The 27236-nt window shown below is 34.8% G+C and overlaps 1 protein-coding gene across 1 annotated transcript in view; it reads right to left on the bottom strand.

Moving 5' to 3' along the window:
• Positions 1–27236, bottom strand: part of RNF17 (ring finger protein 17) — a 91478-nt gene extending 64242 nt beyond the window's left edge. Inside the window, exons 1-12 of the mRNA XM_074331570.1 lie at positions 27096–27236; positions 25013–25107; positions 20246–20337; positions 17873–17984; positions 16849–16929; positions 15542–15642; positions 7454–7625; positions 6156–6232; positions 5808–5882; positions 2437–2744; positions 1550–1627; positions 136–294 (exon numbers count right to left, since the gene is read on the bottom strand). Coding sequence (XP_074187671.1) covers positions 136–294; positions 1550–1627; positions 2437–2744; positions 5808–5882; positions 6156–6232; positions 7454–7625; positions 15542–15642; positions 16849–16929; positions 17873–17984; positions 20246–20337; positions 25013–25107; positions 27096–27219 — 1474 coding nt within the window. The 5' untranslated portion in view covers positions 27220–27236. The remainder of the gene's footprint in view (positions 1–135; positions 295–1549; positions 1628–2436; positions 2745–5807; positions 5883–6155; positions 6233–7453; positions 7626–15541; positions 15643–16848; positions 16930–17872; positions 17985–20245; positions 20338–25012; positions 25108–27095) is intronic.

The raw sequence follows: 27236 nt of genomic DNA, 5'->3' as shown, positions 1-27236 counted from the left end.
TAACTTATGTTAAATAATTCCAAAACTTTTATGCTTGGAGTACAAATCTGTACTATAAAAAGTTTATATGAGCTGGCCAACTGTTACAATATTTATATACACTTGACATTTTAATCTGTAGTAATATTTCGTTACCTAGCTCCAAAATGTCTGAAGGATGAAGGTGTACACTTTCACTGCAAAACTGATTCACCTGCTTTTCCAACACTGTTGCATTTTTTCTTTGTGAATACCTCCGGATGTAGAAGTGACAAGGATGTATTACATGACTTACGAACACTAGCTCTGGAGGATCTGGATAAGAATATTTAAACCACATTAATAAACCATAAGTTAGAAAAGAATTCACAAAACCTGAATGCAATATCCTCTAAAAGAATAAGTATCTTGTGGCATTGCAAACTCCAGAATACGGAGGTCCCACCAAAGAGTCCAATGCCAAAATAGTAACTAGACTAATGGAACAAACAGATTAGCAAACTGAACTGCAAATATTTTATTTACTTGTAAAATATGCTAAATAAGTGGAATTGCAGTTCATGTGGTAGTCAGACTGTAAAGTCAGTAATATTAAGTCCCTTGTATTACAACAAACTTCAGAGTTTATTTGTAAACATATTTGGAACTCATAAACCCACTGGTAATAATTAGGTTTCTAACACAGCCACCTAAAATCCTATGTAATCTATAGTATTCTCAATAATTAGCTCATAGTCACTCTGAATCCCAAATCTTATCAGGTTAGAGAGGCGTGAAACAATGTCCAGGCAAAGCCAACATACTGAGCAGCATTTAGGGGAAGATGGGTGTTTAGATGGAGGTAGAGTTGGGATAGAGTAAAAGATGTTGAGACATTTTTTGTATATAACACTAATTAAGCCAAGTGTTGCATCTGATATGAAAAGATCTCCAGAGTATAATATTAAGAAAGGAATTAAAAGAACAGGATAGTGTTATTTTAATTTTTTATAGATATTCATAGGTATGCTATGTTTTGTGTAAAACAACGAAAAATTAGAAAAGTAATATATGTATATGTGTTTGTATATGCATAGAGAAGCTCTGGAAGGAAGGGACAGGCTGGATGGAATGGGAATAGGTTAGGGGAAAAGTTTCATAGGGTATTTTAACATATATATATTACATTTTCACATATATTATATAATATAAATAGTTTTTGAGCAATGTAGATGTTTCATCTAGTAAAAATGTTTTTAAAAGACTAGGAGTACTAGAATTGGAGATAGCCAAGTACAGATGATAAAAATTGAGCAAATGGATAATTTTAATTATCCAATATAGATCACAAAGAATAATACCCATATTGAGGATGGGGTTAGGAGATAAATATATGTAACTGGAGAGACATCTGAGAGAAGTGTTATAAATTTTAGAAATGTTTTTGCCAATAACAGCCAAACTTTTAGCGTTAAAAAGGAAGAAGTTTTAGTTATCAGTAAAATTCATTTTCTTCATTGCTTCACGCTACCTAAGGGCTATTATACATACAGCAAACGCCACAATATCAAGTTCAGAGTTGTTAAAGTACCTGCTTTTGAGCCAAAAGGAAGAGATGGCTTTTCCTGAAGAGGCTTGTTTGGATATCTGGGTGTCTCCATAAGATAACCTGTGAGGCATGCGACAGCAAAATAGGAAGTAAAGGCAACTGCACTAATTTTATTAAGTTGACAATGGCATACTATTGTTTAAAACACTGTATTTGAATTGAAAAATACTGGAATGGCAAGACCCCTTGTATCAGTAGGTAGTCATGAGCGGTTTCTTAACTGAGATATCAGTGATAATACAGTGAAATGGAGAGAAAACAGCATATCCCTTTTTTGTATTCGTGTCATTCTGGAGAGTTGACCAATGGAACAGACGCTAGGGGGAAGGAAGAGAACCAAGGGGATCTTGCAAATGGCCCTAAAGAAAACCAGTAGTATAACTACATACACTAGTATTTCACGCTTGTGTTAATGGGGAGAATACCAATATTGGAAATCTAATCAAATAATTATGATACATTTAAATGTTACAAAAGAGATGCTATTATATTCACGATAGTTCATTTTATAACAGATTCTATCCCAGAACAATGATTTAAGAGAAGCTGTTCTTAAATGCAAGGACAAAGTCCTGAGATTGCTTCTACAAATCTCATTTACATTTTCACCTTTTATACGAAGTTTACATATGGAACACTAAAAAGTCAAATACCCTATTTGAATCAAATATTAAATTTATATCTCAGAGCTTAGCTATATTATTTCATTAAAAATAAAAATGATCCTAATTTTAGAAAATGTGAAAGTAGGGGAATGGTATAAGCTAAGAGCAATATGTTTCTATTAAGTACAGTGACAGAAAGGTACTAATTTTGTTTCTAATTACAGACACGATATATTGTCTCCTTGCTTTTATATTTTCACTCACTTTCCAGGTTTTCTTCAATAATTTCTTCAATGATCACATCAGGGCTAGAACCCATCTGAGGCAGAGCAGCAATGGTTTTGGAGGATGTTGTTGCAGCAACCTCTTTCTGTGGCTGGAAGTTTTTTACTTCTAAATGCACATCTTTGGCTTCCGGTTGCAAAGGAGGAGGTGAGGCTTCATTAGTTAGCACAGACACGTCAACCTTTTTCTTTTCTGGTGAGAGGTATGTATCAGGACAAGAAAATTCCTTTCCATGATTGTATTTCCTTTGAACATTCTGGCCAATTTCACTTTTGGAGGGATCACATCTGTTTAAAAATACAGAGGCATATAGCCACTTTAAATCATTTCATAAAACTATTATATCTATCTTCAATCATTTCCTTTCCACATGACACTTAATATTGTGACACATACCAAGGGGTAAAGTTACACAGATGTTCAGGGGTATTTTTTAAACAGCTTTATGAATATGTAATTCACACACCATAAGATTCACTAATTTTTACTAAAGTTACAGAGTTGTGCAACCATCACCACCATCTAATTTTAGAACATTTCTATTACCCAAAGAGAAATTTTTGCCCAGTCCCAGCTCCAAGAAAGCCCAAGGGCTTGAAAAGGGCAACAGAGGTATAATCAATGAGCAGCTGAAGAAAAATTTGATACAGTCATGCCACAATGATCTAGTCCTAAAAAAACAGTGGATACAAGTTTTCAAACGAAGTCATTTTGATTTGGCTTAGGTGTTTGATTTTAAAGTATGTTAAGATTATTTATTCTTTTTAATTCATTGGCTTAAAAATAAAATGCAAAAAAACAGTGAAGGGGGCCAGCCTGGTGTCTCAGGCAGTTGGAGCTTCGTGCTCCTAACTCCGAAGGCTGCCGGTTCGATTCCCACATGGGTAAGTGGGCTCTCAACAACAAGGCTGCTGGTTCCACTCCTCGAATCCCGCGAGGGATGGTGGGCAGTGCCCCCTGCAACTAAGATTGAACACGGCACCTTGAGCTGAGCTGCCACTGAGCTCCCGGATGGCTCAGTTGGTTGGAGCACATCCTTTCAACTACAAGGTTGCTGGTTCGACTCCCACAAGGGATGGTGGGCTGTGCCCCCTGCAACTTGCAACGGCAACTGGACCTGGAGCTGAGCTGCACCCTCCACAACTAAGACTGAAAGGACAACAACTTGACTTGAGGGGAAAAAAAAAAAAGGCCTGGAAGTACACACTGGTCCCCAATAAAGTCCTGTTCCCCTTACCTAATAAAATCGTTAAAAAACAAACCAAAAAAAAAACAGTGAAGGGTAGAATCCTGAGCAAATTATTAGAAGCCTCCACTATGGTTAGAAATCACGATTAATCTGAATCCTTTGGGTATCACAATTCAAGAGCCACTAACCCACAGCGGATTATTTATTCTGTTTACTCCATATTTTTCTATCTTCTTCACATAACCACACAGATTTAGGCTATGAAATCTGCAAGTACAGAAATGAGCTTTTATTTTAGTTAACCCATGATGGAGTTAGCTCCATCACAGATCATTTAAGAAGCATTTCAGAAATAAGAACCAAAAAAGTCAATTAAAAGCAGTGACACATCTGTCTCTTCCAACAGAAGGTATGCACTTAATGCAAGAAAAATCAGTACGTGTTGAATAAAGGTCTAAGGATACATATATGCATGCAATTTTGCAATCTAAATATTTCTTTTTGTAACAACTCTTGTCTAACCTTATTAAGACATTTGACACTGTCAACCACCTTCAGTCTCATAAACCCCTCCTTGACTTCTAGACCACCACTCTGTCGTTCAGCCTCTGCCTGCTCCTTCGCAGTTTTGCTTGGTTTCTGTTTGTTTTTTGCAAGCTACCCTTTCCCTACCCTAAAATTTCTTATTTTTCTGGAGTACTGTCCTTGACCTACTTCAATATCTGCTCTCACTGGGCAAACGCCATGTTTAACTACCACCTGTAATTAGTAGATGCAGGTACACTGATACTTTCCCTAGAAACTAGGAAAAGATTTAAATAACTACTGAGTTAAAGTCAAGGGGCAGCCGGATAGCTCAGTTGGTAAGAACACAGTGCTCCTCACAACAAGGTTGCCGGTTCGATCCCCACATGGGCCACTGTGAGCTGCGCCCTCCACAACTAGACTGAAACAACTACTTGACTTGGAGCTGATGGGTCCTGGAAAAACACACTTAAATAAGTAAAAATTTAAAAAACAATTTTTAACATGTTGCGTACGGATCACGAGAATCTTCGTTTTTTTCTGAGCCATGCGTTAAGGATGGATAACGAGAATTCTCGTTTTTACTGTTGACTCTTTTTACTTTGCACATTTTATTGAATTATTTGTGTTTCGTTAATATCTAACGGGCACCGCTTTCACCACCCGGATCGGGAGACAGGAAGGATTACTAACATCATAGGTGAGTAAATCCTAAAAAATTCCATAGAAAAATAATAAATGACATAGAAGCATTTACGCTTTAAAGAGAAGAGTGCATTTTAAAGTAGTTTCTTTTAAAAACCTGCCGGAACAGAGGGGTATGAGGGATTTAAACCCCGCCGTACGCAACGTGTTAAGTCAAGACAAGATCAATACAGATTCTTAAAGAGACACAATAGCTTTTGGTATTAAAAATATTTGACAGTAAAATATATATATATATTTAACAGTAACCATATTCAAGTTATCAAAATGTCTGAAATAATGCACTGATTGAAAAAATGATGATTATCCTCTGGAGCACAAAAAGTCAAGTCACAGGGGCAAATATGGGGCAGGGCTCCACACTGGGGAAAGTGGCTTGAGTCAAGGGACGGGTACTTGTGGTGGCAAGGAATGGAAAGCTATCTGGGCCTAATGCTGTTAAGCTCTTTAATTAATCTTATTCCCTCTACTGCAAACAAGACTGCAAACAAAGCAGCTTCTAACAATTTGGCGTCTCATGTCTATCTGTATTTTGGAAAAGAAACCCAACCTAAGTATTCTATTCCCCGCCTACTAAATTCTGCATATATAACTATGATAGCAATTATGTCGTACTCTACTTATTGGAACTTCCCTGACATATATCTCAACATCTAGGGTGTTAATGACTGGCACAAAATCAGTGTTCAATGTTGGCTAAATGAATGAATCTCAAAAATAACTTTGCCACATATCTCACTGAATACTGATCCCTTGGCTAGATCTTTTAATTCCTAAATATTTTACGTAGACTATAACTGATAGAAACTATTTTGCCCTTTATATTGTTTTTCAACTTTTGATTTATACATACTACAACAAACATCACTTTTTCTGTCTCTTAGGCCCTGTCAGACACTAATGGTACATTGTCATTCTTATAAATACTTACTTTGTTGAGTCCTCAGATTTAATCTTTACCATACTGTTAAACATACAGATGATCTCACTGCAATTCATATTCAACCTAAAATAAAACACTAGCATGTAAGTAAATGTTCTAATACAACTTTATTACTTTCTCTAAATAAAAATCAGTTGCAGACATAAAAACTCTAAAAGACATTTAAATAACTTTCTTATTTATCATAAATTACACTTATTTTAATTTGGTTGCTAACTTGGAAAACATTTGTGACCCAAATTTCCATTTTATAATTGCTTGCTATTTTAGTAAGCCTAGGCTCTAATACATTTTTATATTTAATTGTTATGTTCTCCTGAATTATAACTTATTTACCTGGGAGAGTTCCTTAGTTTTAGAGTGCTAACTTGTGACAATTCACTCTCAAACGTTAACTTCAAAGTCCGGATAATCTGAAATCAAAAGAAAAGTGTCACTCACATGTGAATTTTATATTTTAATAAATATTGTTGAAACAGAATAAGATTTTAGAAGAAAAACTATACCCTTTAAGTATTTCACTAATTAAAGTATTCAGGTTTGATTTTAGACACTCAAAAAAAGGGATGCAAATAAGTTTTTATGACTTTTTCCCCACAGAAGGAAATTCAGTATCTTTTGGAGACATGTTTAACAGGTAACAACAACAGACACAGGTAACAAATGAGATATAGTTAATACATGATCAGAGGAAATTCTGACCAGATTCATTTTGCACCTGCATCGCTGTCCTCAAATGTTTCTCTCTTTGTTTTGCCACATCTTCCTAACGAGGCTAACTAAAGACCAAATTTACCACTTTTTTCCACCTCCTAATGCCTCATGTGGAACACACAAGAAATGACTATTATTCTTTTTAGAACTACTGTTGGAAGGAGGTCTGGCCAAGTAAGACAGCGGCAAACTCTTCTTTCATTTAAAGTTAGAGACTTTGGAAGCAGGTAAACCAATGGCTTTTATTTCATACCTCAGTTCAGTCCAAACATCTGATTACCTGAGGAAAATGAAGCCCTGATGATTCAAAGACAGAGTATGATCTATTCCTCAAGGGAGCAAGGTAGAAATTAGCAAAGAGGATCCATGGTTAACCCTATCCTGCCAAATGATCTCAAAAGAAATATGTTTCTCCATTTTTACCCAACTCTATTCCCTGGGCACATGATTGGGACATAGTTAAAGCACCTTGTCTCTTGACCTGGGGAGGCAGGTGGGGAAAAGAAAAAACTTGAATGGGATCTTGAATTAAGTTTTTAAGTCAAGAGTTGAAAGTCATAACTAAATTGCTTATGAAAACAAGTCTCCTTTAGTTTGCTACCCTTATTTGTCCTGATTTTTTATTCAAGTGTCCTAGAAACATCAACTTTCAACTCAATGTCATCCTACTTGTTCTCAGATCATGTGTTATAAAAACCTTACTATACCATTACCCTAAGTAGTAAATAATTTAATAATAAAATGCTGAACAAATTTATTGATGTTTGTCTTAGAATTCAAACAGCTAAGAATTCTAAATTGACGCCAATACAAGATAATCTGAAAAACGTATTTTTATTATAACTCTTAAACATCATATTCAAAAACATGTAAAATAAGCTACCTCAGAAATAATTCACATTATGAACTATTAAAATTACCTGATTCAAGTCACAATAAGTCCTTAGAGAAGGTGCTGATTTTAACTCTCTTGCAATCTTCATAGCTGCACCCAAATCTTTTTTTTTCTCTTCAAGGTAGTTTTTAGCCATTATTACATTTGATAAATAATCATCTGTATTTTTTACTACTTCTTCACACAAGTTCTTTTTCCTTCAAATAAGATCACAAAGTTATTTGACGAATTTTGTAAGCATTTACATGAAAGTGGATTTACATTAATAACAGTATCAAAAGGGTAATTTCACTGGTTAATGAACTTAACATGGTTAAATGAAGCATTCAATTGAACTGAAATGTATTATAATTGAAAGCTATACATGTATAAGTAGAGAAAAAGTCAATTTTGCAGGTTATAGTTATATCCTAGATACAGCTGTCACAGAATTACAAGGTTAACACAGACCCTAGATGATTCCACCCAAAATAGAAATCCTCTCTAATTGCAGTCACCTGTGCCATTACATTGACATATCTGTATTCATCGCTTAACAGGATCTACCTGTATATTTTTAAATTTCCATCAACAGATACAAATTATATGAATATGAAATGATATTTAAAAAGAGACGTCACCAAACCAGAACTTGGGTGTCAATTAACTATAACCTTCAAAGTAATCACTTAGGAAGGCTACATAATTATTCCTTCATTACTTTTACCTCATTACTTAAAATCTTTTCTGAACTTATGGTGGAATTACCCTATGATGGCAATTAAAAATTTTTGTATCAAAAATTGTAGCGTCTAACTCACTCATTTTATTCATCCAACGTCTTTCATTATTTCCTCAAAGTCAAATCTGGCCTCAGAAAGATTTTGCCACACTGAAGATGTATCACAAAAACCTTTTAGTAATTGCTCATATAACCTCTGAAAGTCATTTCTTTAGGGTAAAAAACTGATCATTTTGACAAGTTCTAGTATGGTTCCTAAAAACTCATGCTTATTTGATGATGTCAGCAAAATGGCAGACCAGAAAATTTTAAACCCTCGTTCCCCAACAGAGATGTCAAAAACATGCAAAAAAAAAATGGTTTAAATAATCTTCTAAGAACTCTGGAAAATAGACAAAGATATACAGCAACCAAACAAAGGCCCAATCAATAAAAAGCCACACTCAAAACAGTAGGAAATGTTATGGGTTTTACTTCTCCTTGCCTAGCCCCCTCCTTGGTGTGGCACAGTACGGGTCTGAAGGCAGTGGGGCACAGTTCCCAATTCTTTCTCTCAAACCAGAGGGAGGACAGCAGACTTTATTTTCAATGTTCTAATTTGCCTGGGGGCTGCTTAAAGAACGAGTCTGTTTCACCTAATTTGGAGCTCAGGCAGTGAGAAGCAATGGGCACAGCTTGAGAAGGCTGAAAATAGACCAATAGCTGTAGACACCTGGGCAAGAGATTGCAGGCAACGACATACAACAGACCATTTAAGGCTCAGAGGAGAAGCTTAGAAGACTCTTAGGGAAAATAAGACATTTACAAACAGCCATACATACAAGAGAATCCAAAAAGCAACACTCAGACCCAGGTATAACATATGCTCACAAGACCTGGGAATTCTGTAAGCTTTCACCTCAGGCTGTCCCAAGGCTCAGAGCATGCTCAGCTACTCAGTGAAGGGCTGCCTCAGCAAAGAGCCAGTTTGCAATGACTAGGGGGTAGGGCGTGGGGGGGGGGACCCAATTTTCAACAAAGCATACAAAGGAAATCAGAAAAACGAGGGACCAAAATGTGAATACCAACAGAGTCAGAAATTATAAAAAGGAACCAACAGAAAATCCAGTGCTCAAGAGTACAATAACTGAAATAAATTCACTACAGAGTTTCAACTACAGATTTGAGCAACAATAAAAATCAGTAAACTTGAGGATAGGACAATTGAAGTTACTGAGTCTGAGGAACAGATAGAACAAAGAATGAAGAGGAGTACACAGAGCCTAAGGGACTTTAGGGATACCCTTCAAGAGGACCAACATATGCACTATGGGAGTCCCAAAAGGAGAAGAGAGAGGTACAGAGTGATTATCTGAAGAAATAACTGCTAAAAACTTCCAAAATTAGATAAAATACATGAATTTACAAATCCAAGAACTCAAAGAAATCTAAGTAGATAGAATAAACCCAGATGCTCCACATTGAGACACAATATAATCAAACTGTCAAAAGACACAGAGAATCTTGAAAGTGCCAAGAGAAACACGCAATTTGTCACATGAAAGGGATCCTCAGTAAGATTATCAGTTGATTTCTCACCAGAAACCTTGGAGGCCAGAAGGCAGTGAGGTGACATAGTTCAAGCGTTGAAAGGAAAAAACCCTTTTCTAATGCATTCTATGAAGCCAGCATTACCTAAGAATTTTGTACCCAGCAAAACCATCCTTCAAAAAAATTGAGGGAACAATTAAAACATTCTCAGGTAAAAGCTAAAGGAGGTCATCACCAACATCCATGTTCTACAAGAAATGCCAAATAGAGTCCTTTCGGTTAGAATAAAAGAAAGCTCAGTAACTCAGAGCCATACAAAAATAAATATCTATGGTAAAGGTAAATACCTTTAGGTAAATGGGCAAATATAAAATCTAGTGTGATTGTAATTTTGGTTTACAACTCCACTTTTTCTCTTCTATAGGATTTAAAGGACAAATACATAAAATGACTATAAATCTATGTTAATGGGTACACAATGTATAAAGATGCAATTGTGTCAACAAAATAAAATAGAGGGAGATGTAAAGGAGTAGACTTTTTATACGCAATTCAGTTAAATTAGTATCAATTTGAAATACAGTGCTATAACTGTATGTAATACCCGTAATACCCATGATAACCACAAAGAAACTCTAGAATATGCCAAAAAGAAATGAGAAGAGAATGAAAATTTGTCACTACAAAAAAGAAAAAAGGTAAAAAGGAAGGAAGATAGTAATACAGGAAATAAATGGCAGAAAAAGCTGTAAGACAATGAAAACAGCATGGAAAAAGTAGGTAAGTCCTTCTTTATCAGTAATTACTTTAAATGTAAATGGATTAAACTTCTGAATCAAAAGAGAGTACAAAATCAGATTTTAAAAAATGATAGCATATATTTGGGTCTACAAGAAATTTACTTTAGATCTAAAGACATACATAAAAGAACGTATGAAAGAATGGAAAAATATACTCTATGCAGATAGTAACCAAAAGAGAGCTAGGGTGGCAATATTAATAATCACACAAAATAGACTTTATAGACTTTAAGTCAAAAACTGTTACAAGAGACAAAGAAGGACGTTATATTGATAAAGGGTCAATTCACCAGAAAGATATAACAGTTACAACACATACATATGCACCAAATATAAGAGTTCCAAAATATATGAAGCAAACACTGACAGAATTAAAGCGAAGCAAACACTGTCAAAATTAAAGGGAGAAGCAGAGTTCCACAATAATAGGTGAGACTTCAATATCCTACTTCCAATAATGGATAGAAAAACCATACAGAATATCAATCATGAAATAAACTACTTAAACAATATTATAAACCAACTAGACCTAACAGACATATAGAGAACACTCCACCCAACAGCGAATACACATTTTCCTCAAGCATACGTGGAACATCTCCAGATTAGACCATGTGTTAGGACAAATAAGTCAATAAATTTTAAAAGACAGAAAGCATACAAATTATCTTTTCTGGTCACAATGGAATGAAACTAGAAATCAGTAACAGAAGAAAACTAGAAAATTTATAAATATGTGGAAATTAACATACTCCTAAACACAGATAGGTTAAGAAAAAATCACTAGGAAAATACCTTGAAACAAATTAAAACAAAAAACCCTAAAAATATCAAAATGTATGGGAAGCAGTGAAAGCAGAGCTAAAAGGTTAATATGTAACTGTAAACTCTATTAAAAAAAGAGATGGCAAACCAACAACCAAACTTTATATCCTAGGAACTAGAAAAAGAACCACCTAAATCCAAAGTTAGAAGGGAGGTATGATAAATATTAGAGTGAAGATAGGATATAGAGAATAGAAAAAAATAGAGAAAAATCAATGAAACCAAATGTTGATTCTATGAAAATATCAAAATGGACAGCTCGTTAGGTACATTGACTAGGAAAGCAAAAAAAGAGAAGAATCAATTTAGTAAATCAGAAAGAAAATGGGCACGATAACCAATTTTACAGAAATGAAAAAGATTAGAAGAGAACACAATGAACAACTGTATGCCAAGAAATAGGATAACCTAGTTCAAATGGACAGATTTTTAGAAACGCACCATCTACCAAGACTGAATCAGGAAGAAATAGAAAATCTGAACAGACCAATAACAAGTAAGGAGATTGAATAGGTATAAAAAAACATCTCCCAACAAAGAAAAGCCTTGAACTAGATGGTTTTCACTGGTGAATTCTACCAAATGTTTAATAAAAAATTAATACCAATCTTCCACAAACCCTTTCAAAAGATTGAAGGGGCAGAAATACTTCCTAATGCATTCTATGAGGCCAGCATTACCACAGCTGCATGAAGATACCACAAAAGAAAAAAAAAAAACTACAGACCAATATCTGAGTACTGATGCAAAATCCTCAACAAAATTCTACCAAACTGAATTCAGCAGCAAATTAACAGGATAACACATCATGACCAAGTGGGATTTATTCCTGGAATACAAGGATGATTCAACATACAAAAATCAACTAATGTTATACACATTAAAGAAAGAAGTAAAAACCCCCACATGATCCTCTCAAAAGATGCAGGAAAAGGATCTGACATATTTCAACATACTTTCATGATAAAAAAATTCAAGAAACTAGGAATTGAAGGAAACTACATTAACATAATAAAGGCTATATATGAAAAACTCACAGGTAACATTACACTAGATGGTAGACTAACAGCTTTTCTTCTAAGATCAGGAACAAGATGAGGATGTATGCTTTTGCCATTGCTCTTTAACATATTATTGTAAGTTCTAGCAACAGAAATTAGGCAACAAAAAGAAAAAGCACCCAAATTAGAAAAGAAGTAAAATTATATTTTTGCAGATGACATGATCTTATATGTATAACACCCTAAAAATGCCATAAAAATACCAGTAGATCTAATAAAGGAATTCAGCAAAGATGTAGGATATGAAATCAATACAGAAATCAGACGCATTTCTATACACTAACAACAAACACTCTAAAAAGGAAATTAAGAAAACAATTCCTTTAAAATAGAAAAGGATTATACTTAGGAATAAATTTAACAAAGGAGGCAGCAGACTTGTACTCTTATTGTAAATTATACAACCTTGCTGAAAGAAATAAAAGGAAAAATATCTCATGTTCATGGGTCAATACCACCCAAAGCAATCTACAATTCAATGCAATCCCCATCAAAATCCCAATGACATTTCATGCAAAATAGAAAAACCCATCCTGATCAAATACATGGTGATAGAAAGAGAACTGACTCTGGGTGGTGAACACACAACGTGATATATATAGATGATGTATTACAGAACTGTACACCTGAAATCTATGTAACTTTACTAACAATTGTCACCCCAATAAGCTTTAATTTTAAAAAAAAAGAAAGAAAAACCCATCCTGAAAGTCATATGGAATCTCAAGGGACCCCAAACTGACCAAACAATCTTGAAAAAGAACCAAGTTGGAGGACTTACACATCCTGATTTCAAAACTTGCTACAAAGCTATAGTAATCAAAACAGTGTGCTACTGGCATAAGGACAGATAGACCAATGGAATAAAATAGAGAGCCCAGAAATAAACATTCACATATACTGTCAACTGAGTTTTGACAAGCGTACCAAGACCATTCAATGAAGAAAAGACTGTCTTTTCAACAAATAGTGCTAGAAAATTGGACATCTAAATGGAAAAGAATGAAGTTGGACCCTTCCCTTATACCACATACAAAAACTAACTCAAAATGAATCAAAGACCTAAATATAAGAGCCAAAACAATAAAATTATTTTTAAAAATAGGGGAAAAGCTTCATATTAGATTCGGCAATGATTTCTTAGATATGACACCAAAAGCATAGGCAACAAAAGATAAGTTGGATTTTATCGGTAACTTCTGTGGATCAAATACTGCTATCAAGAGAGTGAAAAGGCAGCTCATAGAAGGGGGAAAATATCTGAAAATGATGTATCTGATACAAGAATAGTACCAATAATATATAAAGAATGCCTACAATCCAAGAACAAAATAAATAATCCAATTCAAAAATGGGCACTCATACAACTTAACACCAATAAAACCAAACACTCCAATTAAAAAATGAACAGATGATCTGAATAGACATTTCTCCCAAGAGGACATACAGATGGCCAACAGACATATAAAAAGATGCTCAACATCACTCATCATCAGGGAAAAGCAAATAAAAACCAGTGAGATACCACTTCACACCTATCAGAATGGCTATTATCAATAAGTCAACAAACAAGTGCTGGCAAGGATGTGGAAAAACCTTGTACAGTAGGTGGGACTGCAAATTGGTGCAGCCACTGTGGAAAACAGTATGGGGAGTCCTCAAAAAATTAAAAATACAACTGCCATACAATCCAGCAATTCCACTTCTAGGTGTTTATCTGAAGAAAACAAAAACACTAATTTGAAAAGATCTATGCACCTCCATGTTCACTGCACCAAGATATGATGCAACCTAGACATCCATCAATATATGAATGGATAAAGGAGATGTGGTACAGACGTACGTACGTACACACACGCAAAATAGAATGTAATTCAAACATAAAAAAAGAATGAAATCTTGCCACTTGCGATAACATTATGCTAAGTGAAATAAGTCAGAGAAAAACACATACCTTATGATCTCACTTACATGTAGAATCTAAAAATACAAAGTAAATGAATAACCAAAACAGAAACAGATCCATAGATATAGAGAACAAGCTGATGGTGGCCAAAGAGGAGGGGGTGGAGGGATGGGAATAAAAATAGTAAAAATTAAAAACAAACAAACAAACAAAAAAATAGGCAAAGGAATTGAATACACATTCCCCCAAAGAAGTATACAAATGGCCAGTAAATAAGCGCATGAAAAGGTACTCAACATAACCAGTCATTAGGAAAATGCAAATCAAAATCACAATGAGATACTACTTCATTCCCATTAGAGTGTGATTATCAAAAAGAAAAGAAAAAAACAGAAAATAACACTGCTGGGGAGGATGTGGAGAAAGTGGAACAACCCTGTACACTGCTGGTGGGAAAGTAAATGTGTAGCCACAGTAGACAACAACTTGGTGTTTCTTCAGAAAGTTAAAGTTACCATATAAAAAAGGTAAACTTTATTATATATGTTTTACCACTGTAAAAACTGTAAAATAAATTCATGCACATTACCCATCACTTAAATATTCTAATTAAAGACCACATGTGAGATCGCATCAACATGTAAGAGTAAAGAATATCAACTGATTCACGGATAGTGTATTGTGCCTAAAAGAACTAGGAATCAAAAGGACAAGTACCATTCACTACTAATATATTCTTTGGGCATGTCAGAACTTTTACAATCTTATTTCTTCAAGTGTAGAATGTGATTAAGATCATTACAGATCATACATATCGAAGAGTTTTTTAACAAGTGATAAATATATAACTGTATGGTATTTGTTTAGAAATAAGTATTAGAAAGTATCAGAGTATTATTTGCTCTGATGCAAATAAATTTACGAAAAAAATGATGGAAATACATATAAGAAAATGTTTGCGTTTTCCCAAGTAAGCTAAATTCTACAACACAGATTCAAAGTTTGCAAATAATTTTCTGTGCTGCTTTAAGAAAGAAGCCTGTTCATTTTAACAGTTAGCTTTGGGACAAGAAAGCAAATAGACTGAATAATAAAAAAATGTACAAATTGTTCCTTATTTTGAAGCTGTAAACATCAGCCTGTAGAGACCACCCATTATCTTCCAAACTTGTTTAAAAATTACTCATTACTTCATTCTATACAAAGAAATACAATGACATGTTATTGTTAGAACTTCAGTTTCATTGAGTCTATATTTTTAAGTTATTACCTGGAATCAAGAGAAGTAAAAAGTTGATCAAACTGTTTCTCCAGAACCTCTAAAAGACTGACTGACTCCACTTGTGTTTGATCGTGTATGTGTTCAAGCCTCTGGGAAGAACATAATACTAATTTTGCATTTTTATTTTGTAGAAATTGTACTATTCAACATAATTTACAAAATAAAAGTACTTTTTGAACTTTTCAAAATAATAGCACAAGAGGAGATTAGATGATAAAAATGGAGTAAATCACAAGGTTCAACTTTAAATCCTGGTACTTGTCAGCAAGGTCACACCTCTGTGGGCACTGTCTACGGATAAATTGGCAAAAAGGCCTAGAAAGTCTAACAAGTTTTCCAAACATCTTTCTTATCCCTTTTTATTATTACAGCAAACAAGTCATTTTAAATAGCTGAATTTTCTTTGGCAGCATTCCTTAAATTTAAAAAGTAACATTTTAAGTATTTTTTTTTAATATTAAGTATTCCATATACTTCTCTGCATTTCTAAACACAGAATGGTTGCTTGAGATCTGTGAACCCTTTTCTCCTTTCCATTTCTCCCTTCTGGAATGGGAATGTCTATCCTATCCCTGCCCAATGTATTTTAGAAGCAAATAATTTATTACCTTGTTTCACAGATTCACTGTTAAAGAGGGATTTGGCCCAGGATGAATCATACCCTGGGTCTCACCCATACCTGATTTAGAATATATTTAGATACGATTTTAGACATAGAGTTGATGCTAAAATAGGTTAAGACTAAGTTGAGATGGGGTGAATGTATTTTGCATGCATCTGGGGCAGGGTGGTGGTGCTGAAGGACATATTGTTACGGGTTCAATTTTGTTTCCCCCTCCCAAATTCTTATGTTGAAGTCTTAACTCCCATATCAGCTATAACCTTTTGACCGCGTTGGTTGTAAATTTGTTGTTGCTTGTTGTTTGTCACCAAATCAGTGATTCTCTTTTGAGAGATGGGGTACAGGAGAAAAGAGAGTTAAGACTCTTTGTGTAAGGATATACAGCCAAATAATGAGCAATGTTAGAAGATCTGCAATGCTTCTGAGACAAAATTCAGCTCAGAGCAAGAAGAAATCATGGTTCCTTGATAGAGCTCCAATGTTACTAGGCTGCTAGCTCCATGCCACAAGACCATGGGGGTTTTCCATTCTGTTGTATGTTTCTCTGTCATTAGATTACCACGCTTAATTAACTCAGTGCTTAGCTCTAACTTCAGTGATAATACATCCAAATATACACATTTAAAGAGAACATGCCCTCATTTATGAGAATTTAATCATTAAAAATGCTTACTTTCACAGCAATACTTAATTGTTCAAAATTATTGCCTGCTACCTTCAATGCTTCATCAATTTCTTCTGCAGTTTTAGTCTCCTATGAAGGGGAAGGGGATCATACACAAATATAAAATATAAAAATAGATGCTTAGATATAATAGTCGCAAAAACATCAAGCTATCAGTTTGGTTACAAAAGCAACACAGACCCACTATAGAAAGCTGAAAACAAGGTAGAAAAATAACATTGTTAATCCTTCTTACCTAGAGTTTAAAAATAATTAACATTTTAGAGTTTTCGTTATAACATTCCAGATTTTAGATATCTTTTTGAAAAAATGAGATTATGTCCTGTAACCATTTTGAAATTTAAAACTATCTTGAAAAATTTATCATGGTAATAAATGTACACATGCAAAAATTAACAGATGAAGGGAAAAAATGTAATTTGGCTGTTAAGATCGAAACTTGAAGCAAAAGATAGCAATATTAAGTGCTCTCTCTCCTCCCTTAGCCCACTAAAGATCTCCTTAACAAGACAATATTTCACTTATCAGCATTTTAGAGTTTGTTCTGTTTCTAATCTTAAACTTTAAAATACATTATTCAAAGTTATCAGATGTAGTAAGAGATAAAATTCACTCTTTCAACAACAATATCATCATCATCAACAACAAATGCTATTAGGCCTTTTGGATGGAAACATCACACTTAGAGTTAGAAACTTGTACTTTATACAAGTTTCATGTAATTCAGACTCAAAACTAGGTTCAAAGAGAAGAAACCACATATAAATAAATATCAAGAGCACTAAGAGAGTTGGTCCAAGGTAGAATAGGCTGCCTCGGGAAGAAAAGACAATTGTTCAATCATAGTTTAGAATTAAAAAAAGAGGTTCAAGTAAGAAATGTAGTTTACCTCTTACCTTTAAGCTTTGAAAATAATCTATAATTATAGGAGCCTTGAAAGGAAAGTTAAGCTACCAGAGACAAAATATAAAAGTTTGGCTTCATGTTACTTTATAAATGACAGTTTTCATACCGCCATAACAGCTGATGAGTTCAAAACAGTCCTGTGTGTGGATGATGAATGTTCTAAACCAGTAGTTTGCTGATCAGCAGTCTTTTTCAAGTCTTGAGAACAATTCTTTATCCTGAAAAATGTCAAGTACATTATTTGAAATACCACCATTAACGGCTTTAACCTTCTATTCTGATTTTTTTACCCTCTATCAAAAATAATTCACCGCTAAGACTGTGAACATGGTTCTTCCTGGAGCTGGGCTGCTGTGAGTAGCCGGCAGAGCAGCCAGTGAGAGTTGCCATGGGCAGCTCTGAGCCGCCGACGGACAACTGGGGACCGGCTGCCTCAAAGGGGGGGGGGGGGAGGCAAGGCTCATAATACCAACATGGGCCAGGGAGCTGTGTCCTACACAACTAGACTGAGAAACAACGTTTGAACAGGAGTGGGGGTGGGGGGAGGCGGAAGAAGGGGGAAAAAAATAAATAAAGCCAATAATTCATATGATGACTTGTAAGAACACATACACTGAGCTCTCAATCACCTATGATAAGCAAAGAGTGGGAAACCATGACTAAATATGCTTTCATATAAAACTTAATTTTAATCAACTTCTTAACAAATCTCTACAAATAGCGTACAGTAAAAATTGTATTTTTCCTAATCACCTAATCACCTCTCCTTACCTGATAGTTTTTGGTAGAGATGTTGATATCATCACTGAACTGTCTTAAGCTCAATTAAAGTAAGTACTTACACACTTAAATGTCAGCTATTAAAAAAATGTACTTACAGGCCTGGATAATTTACAAAAAGGTAATGAATTTATTACATAAATTTGCAAGGGAAAAGTTCCATTTTGTGTCTATAGATACTCGAGTTTTTGCCTGTTTTTATCTTTCTATCCCAATGTTGGCTAGCACACAGTAAGCACTTAGTGTTTGCTGAATAAGTTAATCATAAGCCTGTGACAATTTATAGAAGAAACTATGATGCTTAAATGTTACTCTCATAGAGAGACACAAGAGACTAATTTTTAAACATTCAATTACTTTGAAAAATGAACATTCATGTTCTTAAAAACATATGTGAGTGCATTAACCCTGAGGAGTCCATATTCAATTTACTTCAACATATTAAAGATAAATCAGGAAGAAAATATATTATCAAGGGATCCTTCTATTTAAAATTTACAACCGTTTTAAACAAAACTCTGCTGAAACAGAAATTCCTAACATAAGGATACTTGACATGGAAAATTTAATTTAAAGAATGGTTAACTTGGAAAAATTTGGGGGTGCTAAAAATGGACTCATGTACTTCTGAAAGTGAAATTTCACTCTGTAGCCATACCAGGTATTGTACATATCTAGACAAGAGTACAATCAGATTTGATTTGCATGATGGTTAAAAAGTCAGAAAATTTCACATAGAAGTTCAGATCTCTATTTTCTCTTGAGAAAAAAAAAAGGAGATCAGGAAACGATGGATCGGTCTTAACGGCCACAACTGGCTGCAGCCAGTAGGGGCTGTCTCCTTTGGAGGGAGTAAACCTTCTTCCAACTGCCATAATCCTTACCATTGTTAAACTCAGTCTACTTATCTCACCCACTATGTCATCTGCTAGACTCCTCTATCAGTTTCAAATTTGCATGGCCACTGACTCACATGGAGTCAGAAAGATTACTAAAGATTTATTCTTAAAAAAAAAAAAAAAAAATGTATTCTAATCACTCTACACAGAGCTTGTGGAGGAAATGACTGGTAGATTACAAATATAGAAGTTGGGAGAAATACTGGCGTTCAATAAACCTGACTTCTACTTCTGGTTGTGTCAGTAACCGGCCGCCAGACTTTAGCTAAGTGGTTTTACTATCCAAAGAAATAATTATATCTATTCTTTGGGTTTCTAGGCACACATTTAAGTCTGGACAGAGAAGCTGCAGCAATCATGTGAAAAGCCTCGAACACTAGTCTAAAGAATTTTGGATTTTATTTGGATAGGCAGTGAAGAACCACAGAACAGAGAAGAGTCTGGAAGTGCTAAGAAGGCAGGCAAAAGAGAATTAAATAGGGTAGTACAAATAAAAGATACATTATGAACACAGGAGACACTGGGAAGTTAGAATCTGCAGGAGGTAAAATGAGTGAGAACGAAGAACTAGGGTGATCTATAGATGCTTGGTGCCATTAACAAAACTGAAAAGTTCCAAATGAGACTGCTTCTTGAGGGTATCCTGTGTTTATTTTAATTCCTACATAATTTACTATCATGTTAAATATTTTTAAAATGTTAAGTCATACAAAATTGTAATTGCCATCTGAGTAGGGTCCCAGTGAATTAATAAGAAGGTTCTTTAACCCTTAAAAAGTTGCTAAATACACAGAACATACTTTTTAGGCTGTGGTTTTTCCATAAAGGAATCTTCTTGAATACATCCATCAACTGGGTAGTGTCCTTGTCTCATATTTATAGTTGTTGCAACCTTAGGACAAAATAAGATTAAAAACAAAAACAGAAAGTCATTCATGAATTCTGTTTATCGAGAATTCAAACAACTAGTGTGCAATTCATAAAGTTGATAATAGCCTTAAAAATCCTTAAATACTTTTTAAATCAAAGAAAAAATTGTACATCGATCATGTTTTATCTTATTGCTATTTTTCAAGAAATTGGTAATTTGGCAACTATTAATTAAACAGAACATTAAATTAACTAAAACTTGATTCTACCATAAGGTACGTTCAAAACTCTAGCAAAACACTTAGGAATAAATTTAATAAGAAAAATATAAACTCTAAGAAAAGAAAACCAAATAATTTATTGGGGATCATAAAACAAGAACTGAATAAATGGAGAATCGTGTCAGGTTCCTGGAGACAAAAATTTAATATTCTAAAATACATCTAATATAAAATACAATTCTAAAGTTCACACGGAAAATATGCAAGAATTACTATAATTTTAACAAATCATTCAGTAGAGATTTATCCCACCAGATAATAAAGCTACTGTAATTAAAATACTATGGTACCAGTACAATAGAGGCATAGAATAGAGCCCTGAAACAGATCCACATACATATATGGGAACTTGATACAGAATACAAGTGACCTTTCAATTAAATAGAGGAAGGATTATTCAATAAAGAGTATGAGAAAGGTGGACACCCATCTTACATCACATATGAATATTATGAAAGGATTAAATACGTACTTTTTTTTGAAAAACACGATATAAGTATTTAAATACACACACACACACACACACACACAACTCTGAGATAAGAAGGTCTGCCTAATCAAAGAAAACATAGAAACCTTAAAAAGGGGGGGAGGAACTAAAGAAGGAAAGCATTTCTAAATGGTTACACGTAACAAAAAGAACTGAAAGTGAAAGATTGGGAGAAAACAGTTGAGATACACAAGACAAAGTGTTAACATCCCTATCACATGAAATAGTCCCACAAGTTAGGAAGACAATTCAAAAGGAAAATATGCAAAGCATCTCAAAGGATCTGTTCAAGAGCTTCCCAGAAAGGGAGCTGAGAAGTCAACATGTGAAAAGTTGCTCAATTTCACTAGTCAGGGAAATTCAATTTAAAAAAAGGAGATACCCATTTTTTGCCCATCAAACATTAAAATAAATATGACAAATTGAAATATGGATTTGTTTTGGAGCTAGAAATTAACAGAACTTGCTGATGGAGTTATTTTGGTAGGGGCAGGTTTGAAGAATTGTGTAAAAATATAGTGAAAATTTTTGAAAACCACCTAAATGTTTATAATGAAGGGATTGGTTAAGAATTACAGCACTTATGTACAAGGGCTTATTATGCAGCCATTAAAAGTAATGGAGGGCGGGCCCGGTGGCTCAGGCGGTTGGAGCTCCGTTTTCCTAACGCCGAAGGCTGCCAGTTTGATTCCCACATGGGCCAGTGGGCTCTCAACCACAAGGTTGCCAGTTCGACTCCTCGACTCCCACTAGGGATGGTGGGCTGCGCCCCCTGCAACTGGACCTAGAGCTGAACTGTGCACTCCACCGCTACAATTAAAAGGACAACTTGACTTGGAAAAAATCCTGGAAGTACACACTGTTCCCCAATAAAGTCCTGTTCCCCTTCCCCAATAAAATCTTTTTAAAAAAAGTAATGGAGGAGACTCTCAGGAGAATAAGTTAGTGTTGCTAAGAGAAATAAAGCAGACAACTAAATGCTATGGTCTTCTACTTAAATATGCATCTTTGGTAGGGAAGAGGATGTTGTGTCGAAGTTTTAAGTGTGATGTACCAAAGATAGCCCTGTCTTACTAAATTAAGGGCAAAGTATTACTTTTAACAAATCACACTGGACCAAATGTTATTTTAAGACACCCCCTCCAAATTAAGCACTAAAACCTTGATTTCTATATGCCTCATTTATCACCCTTTGGGTTGCCATTTCCGAGTAAAGCTTTCTTCTGCCACCCCCCTCCAGTTTGTCATTTAAGGTTTATTTATGGTGGTGTGTTTGTTTTTGTTACTTGTAAATGAAAAAAATGTGGTCAGATTTAACCAGAATTTTTTCTTTGGTTTCTGACTTCATTGATTCGTTTAACAAGACTTCCCTGTCTAAGATTATACAATTATCTGTATTTTCTACCAGTTTACATTTTCAATTTGTATGTTAACATTTCCAATCCACATGGGATTTTAAAACATATTAATTATCTGTTAACTGGATGACTTCTCTTTTCCTCATGCATAATATATTTTTGGTCCAAAAGATCAAAAAGAGGTCAGTATTTCTGAATGATACTTAAGTATGATCCTATTTGGAACAAAATCCCCCATCTTGCTGTGCAAAATTACAGAATGGTTATTATTTTAAAAAGACACAAAACGTTAATAACAATCAAAAGCAGTGAAGGGATATTATTAAAAAAACAACACCACACAACTATGAAAGATAAAGGCTGATATAGATAAGTCCAGAGTATTCACCCAAACTCAGAAATAAACAAAAGCATACCCTTAATCCCAAATGGAATCATTTTAGGCTTAAGTGTAAAATAAACAGAATTATCCAGGCTTTCAACATTATAGATTATAAATATAAGTTTAACGCAAATACAGGTACTTAAATCTTACTTCACTGAACACATACTTTTTAGAGAATATACATAAATTAAAAGTAATAAACTACATTCCTCAAGTATTCTATAAATTCAGACTTTTCACTAATTTATATTAATTCTTCCAATCTCTCTTATAAACTTTAAAAATTAGTACGAGTGATAATTTCAGAAAGGTTTCTTGAAGGACTCCTTTATATAGCAACCAGCTTAGTGTCTGAAGAATCTAAATATAATTCCTTGTCAATTACCTGAGAAGAGGGGGAAAGGGAAAAAATGAGGAGGATGGGGCAAATCATCCGTATCCCAAAGAAAGAGTCAGAAAGAGTCAAAATGATATTTATCACAAAATAGATTTATCACAACCTTAAAATCAAAACCAGTATGTGTAAACACACTCTAAACATTTGTATAGATGTTATCCAAAATAATACAAGTATAATGATTTAAGACTAAATGAAATCATTTGCCAAAAAAAGGCAAAAGTTACTGTTCTAATAAATCTGTCTGCTTTTGAATATTACAACAGGATGGGCATGGGCAGAAACAGTTCCAGCTCCTTCCATTCCCTTCTTCCTTACACATCTCAAGATGAAATCTGTCAGGGACCCTCCCTCCATTACAAACACAAAGGCTCCCCGCTGGTCGTAACTATGCAGCCAGCCAACATCTGAGGAATCTACTGTCAGGAAAGGAACGGAAAAGAATTCCCCACCATGAAGGACACAATTGGTAAAGTATGTGATTCCAAAACAGACATCTTCTAATATGTAAATGTTTCTGCTACGATTAAAACTTTCACACATTTATACACTATATATGCATATAGACACACATATATATGTATATATGTATACACGTATACACATGTGTACACATGTGTATATATGTATACATATATGTACATATATGTGTATACATATACCGGGGGTGTCAAAAAATGTATATACATGACTCGTATTCGTCTTGTGTTATCAGTATATATTATTACAATTCTAATAGTTTTTTCCTTTCTTAAAATGTGTATACATTTTTTTTGGCACCCTATGTACATATATACACATATGTGTGTATACACATATGTGTATATATGTATGTATTTTTACCATGTTTAACCTGCAAACCAGTTAATCCACACCTAAATAATCAAGGGTCAACTATGACACATATTTTAGGTCTTTAAGCTTGTAGAGAACTTTTACATAATTCAGATTTGACTCTTACAATCCCATGAGATAAGAAAAGCAGGTATTATTTCCATCTGACAAATGAAGAAACTCAATCTTACTATGACAGAATTAGGACTGCATTCCAGGTGTCTTGCCTCCATAGTGTCTGCCACACTACCATAGAAAACAATAAATACAAGTCCTTATCATCTGATCTCTCAAGTGGGGCATTAAAAATTTCAAGATTAAGACAACTTTCCAGAAAAACACTATGTTTAGCTACATTTGTATTTGCAGTAAATGCAAATGACATTCATTAACTTTTATTTTAAATCCTTTGTCCTCATTATTATTGGTCCATAGATTTTAGTCCTAGTGCAACTGTACTATTTTTAGTGCTTCTGAAATTAACATTAACTTTAGGCCACTGTATTGCTTCTCTTTTTATACTATGACATCTCTAAAAATGTAATTTAGTGACACACAAAGATTGAGGGGAAGGTGGAGTTCAAAATTTGCTTGCGAGGTATTGGTGTAGGAAAGAAGGGCAGAGACTTGAAAGGAATATACTTTATTTAAAAAGAGGCAATTTCCCATGGATGTTTCCAAAGAGTCAAAATATGTATGTAGGCTCTCACAAGGTATGTAACTATAACCTTGTATTCTTTGTGGGTTTTTCTTTTTAACCTTGTATTCTTCTTGATCATTTTGAACAATTATTAAATGGATGGGAAAATCTTTATCTTTTGTTAGGCTTCTTGGCTTAAAGACTCAGCAACAAAAATACAACTCTAAAGTTTCTAACTAGAATTATGTTTTACTTTGCTAACATTTTTACTGTTAACATAATGTATTCGATATGAAAAATGATAAAACTTACCTCACAAGCAGGGCATATAATTTTGCTGTACTCTTCGGTTACTAATAAGCACAGTTCACAAAAATCATGTCCACATTTAAGTTCATGGTGTTTACCTATTGATGAAATTGTGAATTAACCTTCTCACAGTTTGTTAACATTGAATGTGCAGCATTAATCAGAGGGCAAAATTAAAGAAGATTCTATCGTACAGGAAAAGATACCAAGTTTAGTTAGAAATGGATGACCTATTAAACAAAAGTCAGGAGAAACTATACAAGTCAGAACTAGGGACAAAAATCAGAAAAACCAGGCAGAGCTATATAATATTGTTTGCATTAATTTAGATAGTTTTTGGTACAAAGTACTGCAGTTTCCAACTGCAATGTTGTTTCTACTTGATCACAATGCCCTCTACTAATTTATATTTCCCATCCTGTGAAGCGGACAGGAAGGGCAGATATAAGACACTGGCAAAACCCCCCTCATACAAGGCTCTAAGTAAGACACTGGCAAGTACAGAAGCCAGATGCTACTACTGTCACACACACAAACAACCTAAAGATCATTTTCACAAACATAGCATTTAAGAGGGAAATACCATAATCTTCATTGTAAACCTAATAACAGGATTTTAACGCTCTAAGTAGAATATGAGGCATAATAAACATATTTGTTTTAGCTCTCTGTAACTTCAAAAGGATGTTATTTTAAAAGACACTTTGCAAGAAAAAAAGGAAAGGGAAAAAAAACTAGATAAAACCAGTCATCTTCCACTAGCAAAAAAGTAATGTTCTTGCTGATTTATATATAATTGCATTCTTTTGATTAAAAAAAAAGCTTTACAGTTTTTCTGCCAACTGAAATACCTGAAACTTGCTTACAACCAACCTACGTTTTCAAGCTCTATTTAAATTTCAGAGATGATATTACCAGGGAAATAAAAACCGTTTAACTGCTTTATCTTTATAAAATGTCTTATATTGTACAAGTCAAAACAATTTTTGGTGTGTTAACAGCTCACAAAACACAGAATTCATAACCACCATCTTTCCAATTGACTATTTCTAAGCACTGCAACACACATGCTTGGAAAAACCAGTTATTATAAAAAGTCTTGTTCTAAAACTATTTTGTAACACTTATTTCCTTCAAACAGTGTAGATTTTCTATGTAACAGGAACAGTCAAAACCCAAAACCCAGAGTCTCGGCTCTCCACCAGGAAACACAACCAGCCAACTTTCTCTACACACGTTCATGTCTCCTAAACGGAGTCCATCTAGAAGGGACTATGAAAACTGATTGAATGACTCACTTTGAAAGTACAAACATTAAACAGTTACGCAGGGTAATAAGACTTTTCAGCACTCTGAGACATTTTAAATTACATTAAATGTTTTCACTTGAGGAGAATCTAAGCAGATCAATGTGAATCTAAAACTGCTCTAAAATATAAAGTCTAAGATACATAGTAAAATAAAGATCTTGTATACAGAAAAAAAATGAAGTAAATTAGCAGATCAATACTAAGAGGGCGGGGTATTTTTTTTCCCCTTGACGTACAGAAAAACAAGATGCATAAAAGTATCATTTTCCAAACAATGCTTTACACGAAACTGAGCAATAATTTTCCTCCCTCCACCAAATAAAATTCCCAGTATCTGTTTAATTCAGGAACATTTCAGGGGTCTACTTGTCGCTTCTACAACAAAACTACAAAAGAAAATCAAGTGTCATTACTTCCTGACCACAAGAAAATGGACTAAATTTTTACAACGATTCTTTCGTGAGCCTGGGGACGTTTCGAACCGGTGCTCAGGGGAGCTCACACACCGTCGGGTCGGAGACTCGGTGAGAGGAGGGGAGAAACGGGGCGCAGGCTGAGACCAAGACGGGAGGTGCGACGTCCCCTTCAACTGGCCACCAGGCGTCGCCGCGGCCCTCTGGGGGCGGGCTGCCGGCGACGAGGGGCCTGTGGGACGGTTTCCACGTCAGCCCCGGCCCCCATCACCCCAGATGACTCCCACCCTCCGCCGGCCTCATTCTGTCTCTACGCCTCCGCATTGGACGCGGGGACGCGGGGCTGACCCTCGGACTGCTCACCGGAGGCTCTGGTCACCCTTCTTCCACACCGAATGCACTGAATATCAGCAGCTTCCCAGGGCCGACCCTTCCTCCCCATAGAGGAAGGCTGGGAGAGCCAAGCCGTCGACGCTTCTGCCTCCATCGCCACCGCCTTTTGGA

Source organism: Rhinolophus sinicus, linkage group LG04, assembly GCF_036562045.2.
Source record: "Rhinolophus sinicus isolate RSC01 linkage group LG04, ASM3656204v1, whole genome shotgun sequence".
Taxonomy (NCBI): Eukaryota; Metazoa; Chordata; class Mammalia; order Chiroptera; family Rhinolophidae; genus Rhinolophus; species Rhinolophus sinicus.
Note: the sequence above shows the minus strand (reverse complement) of the source record. Positions and strands in the feature narration are given on the sequence as shown.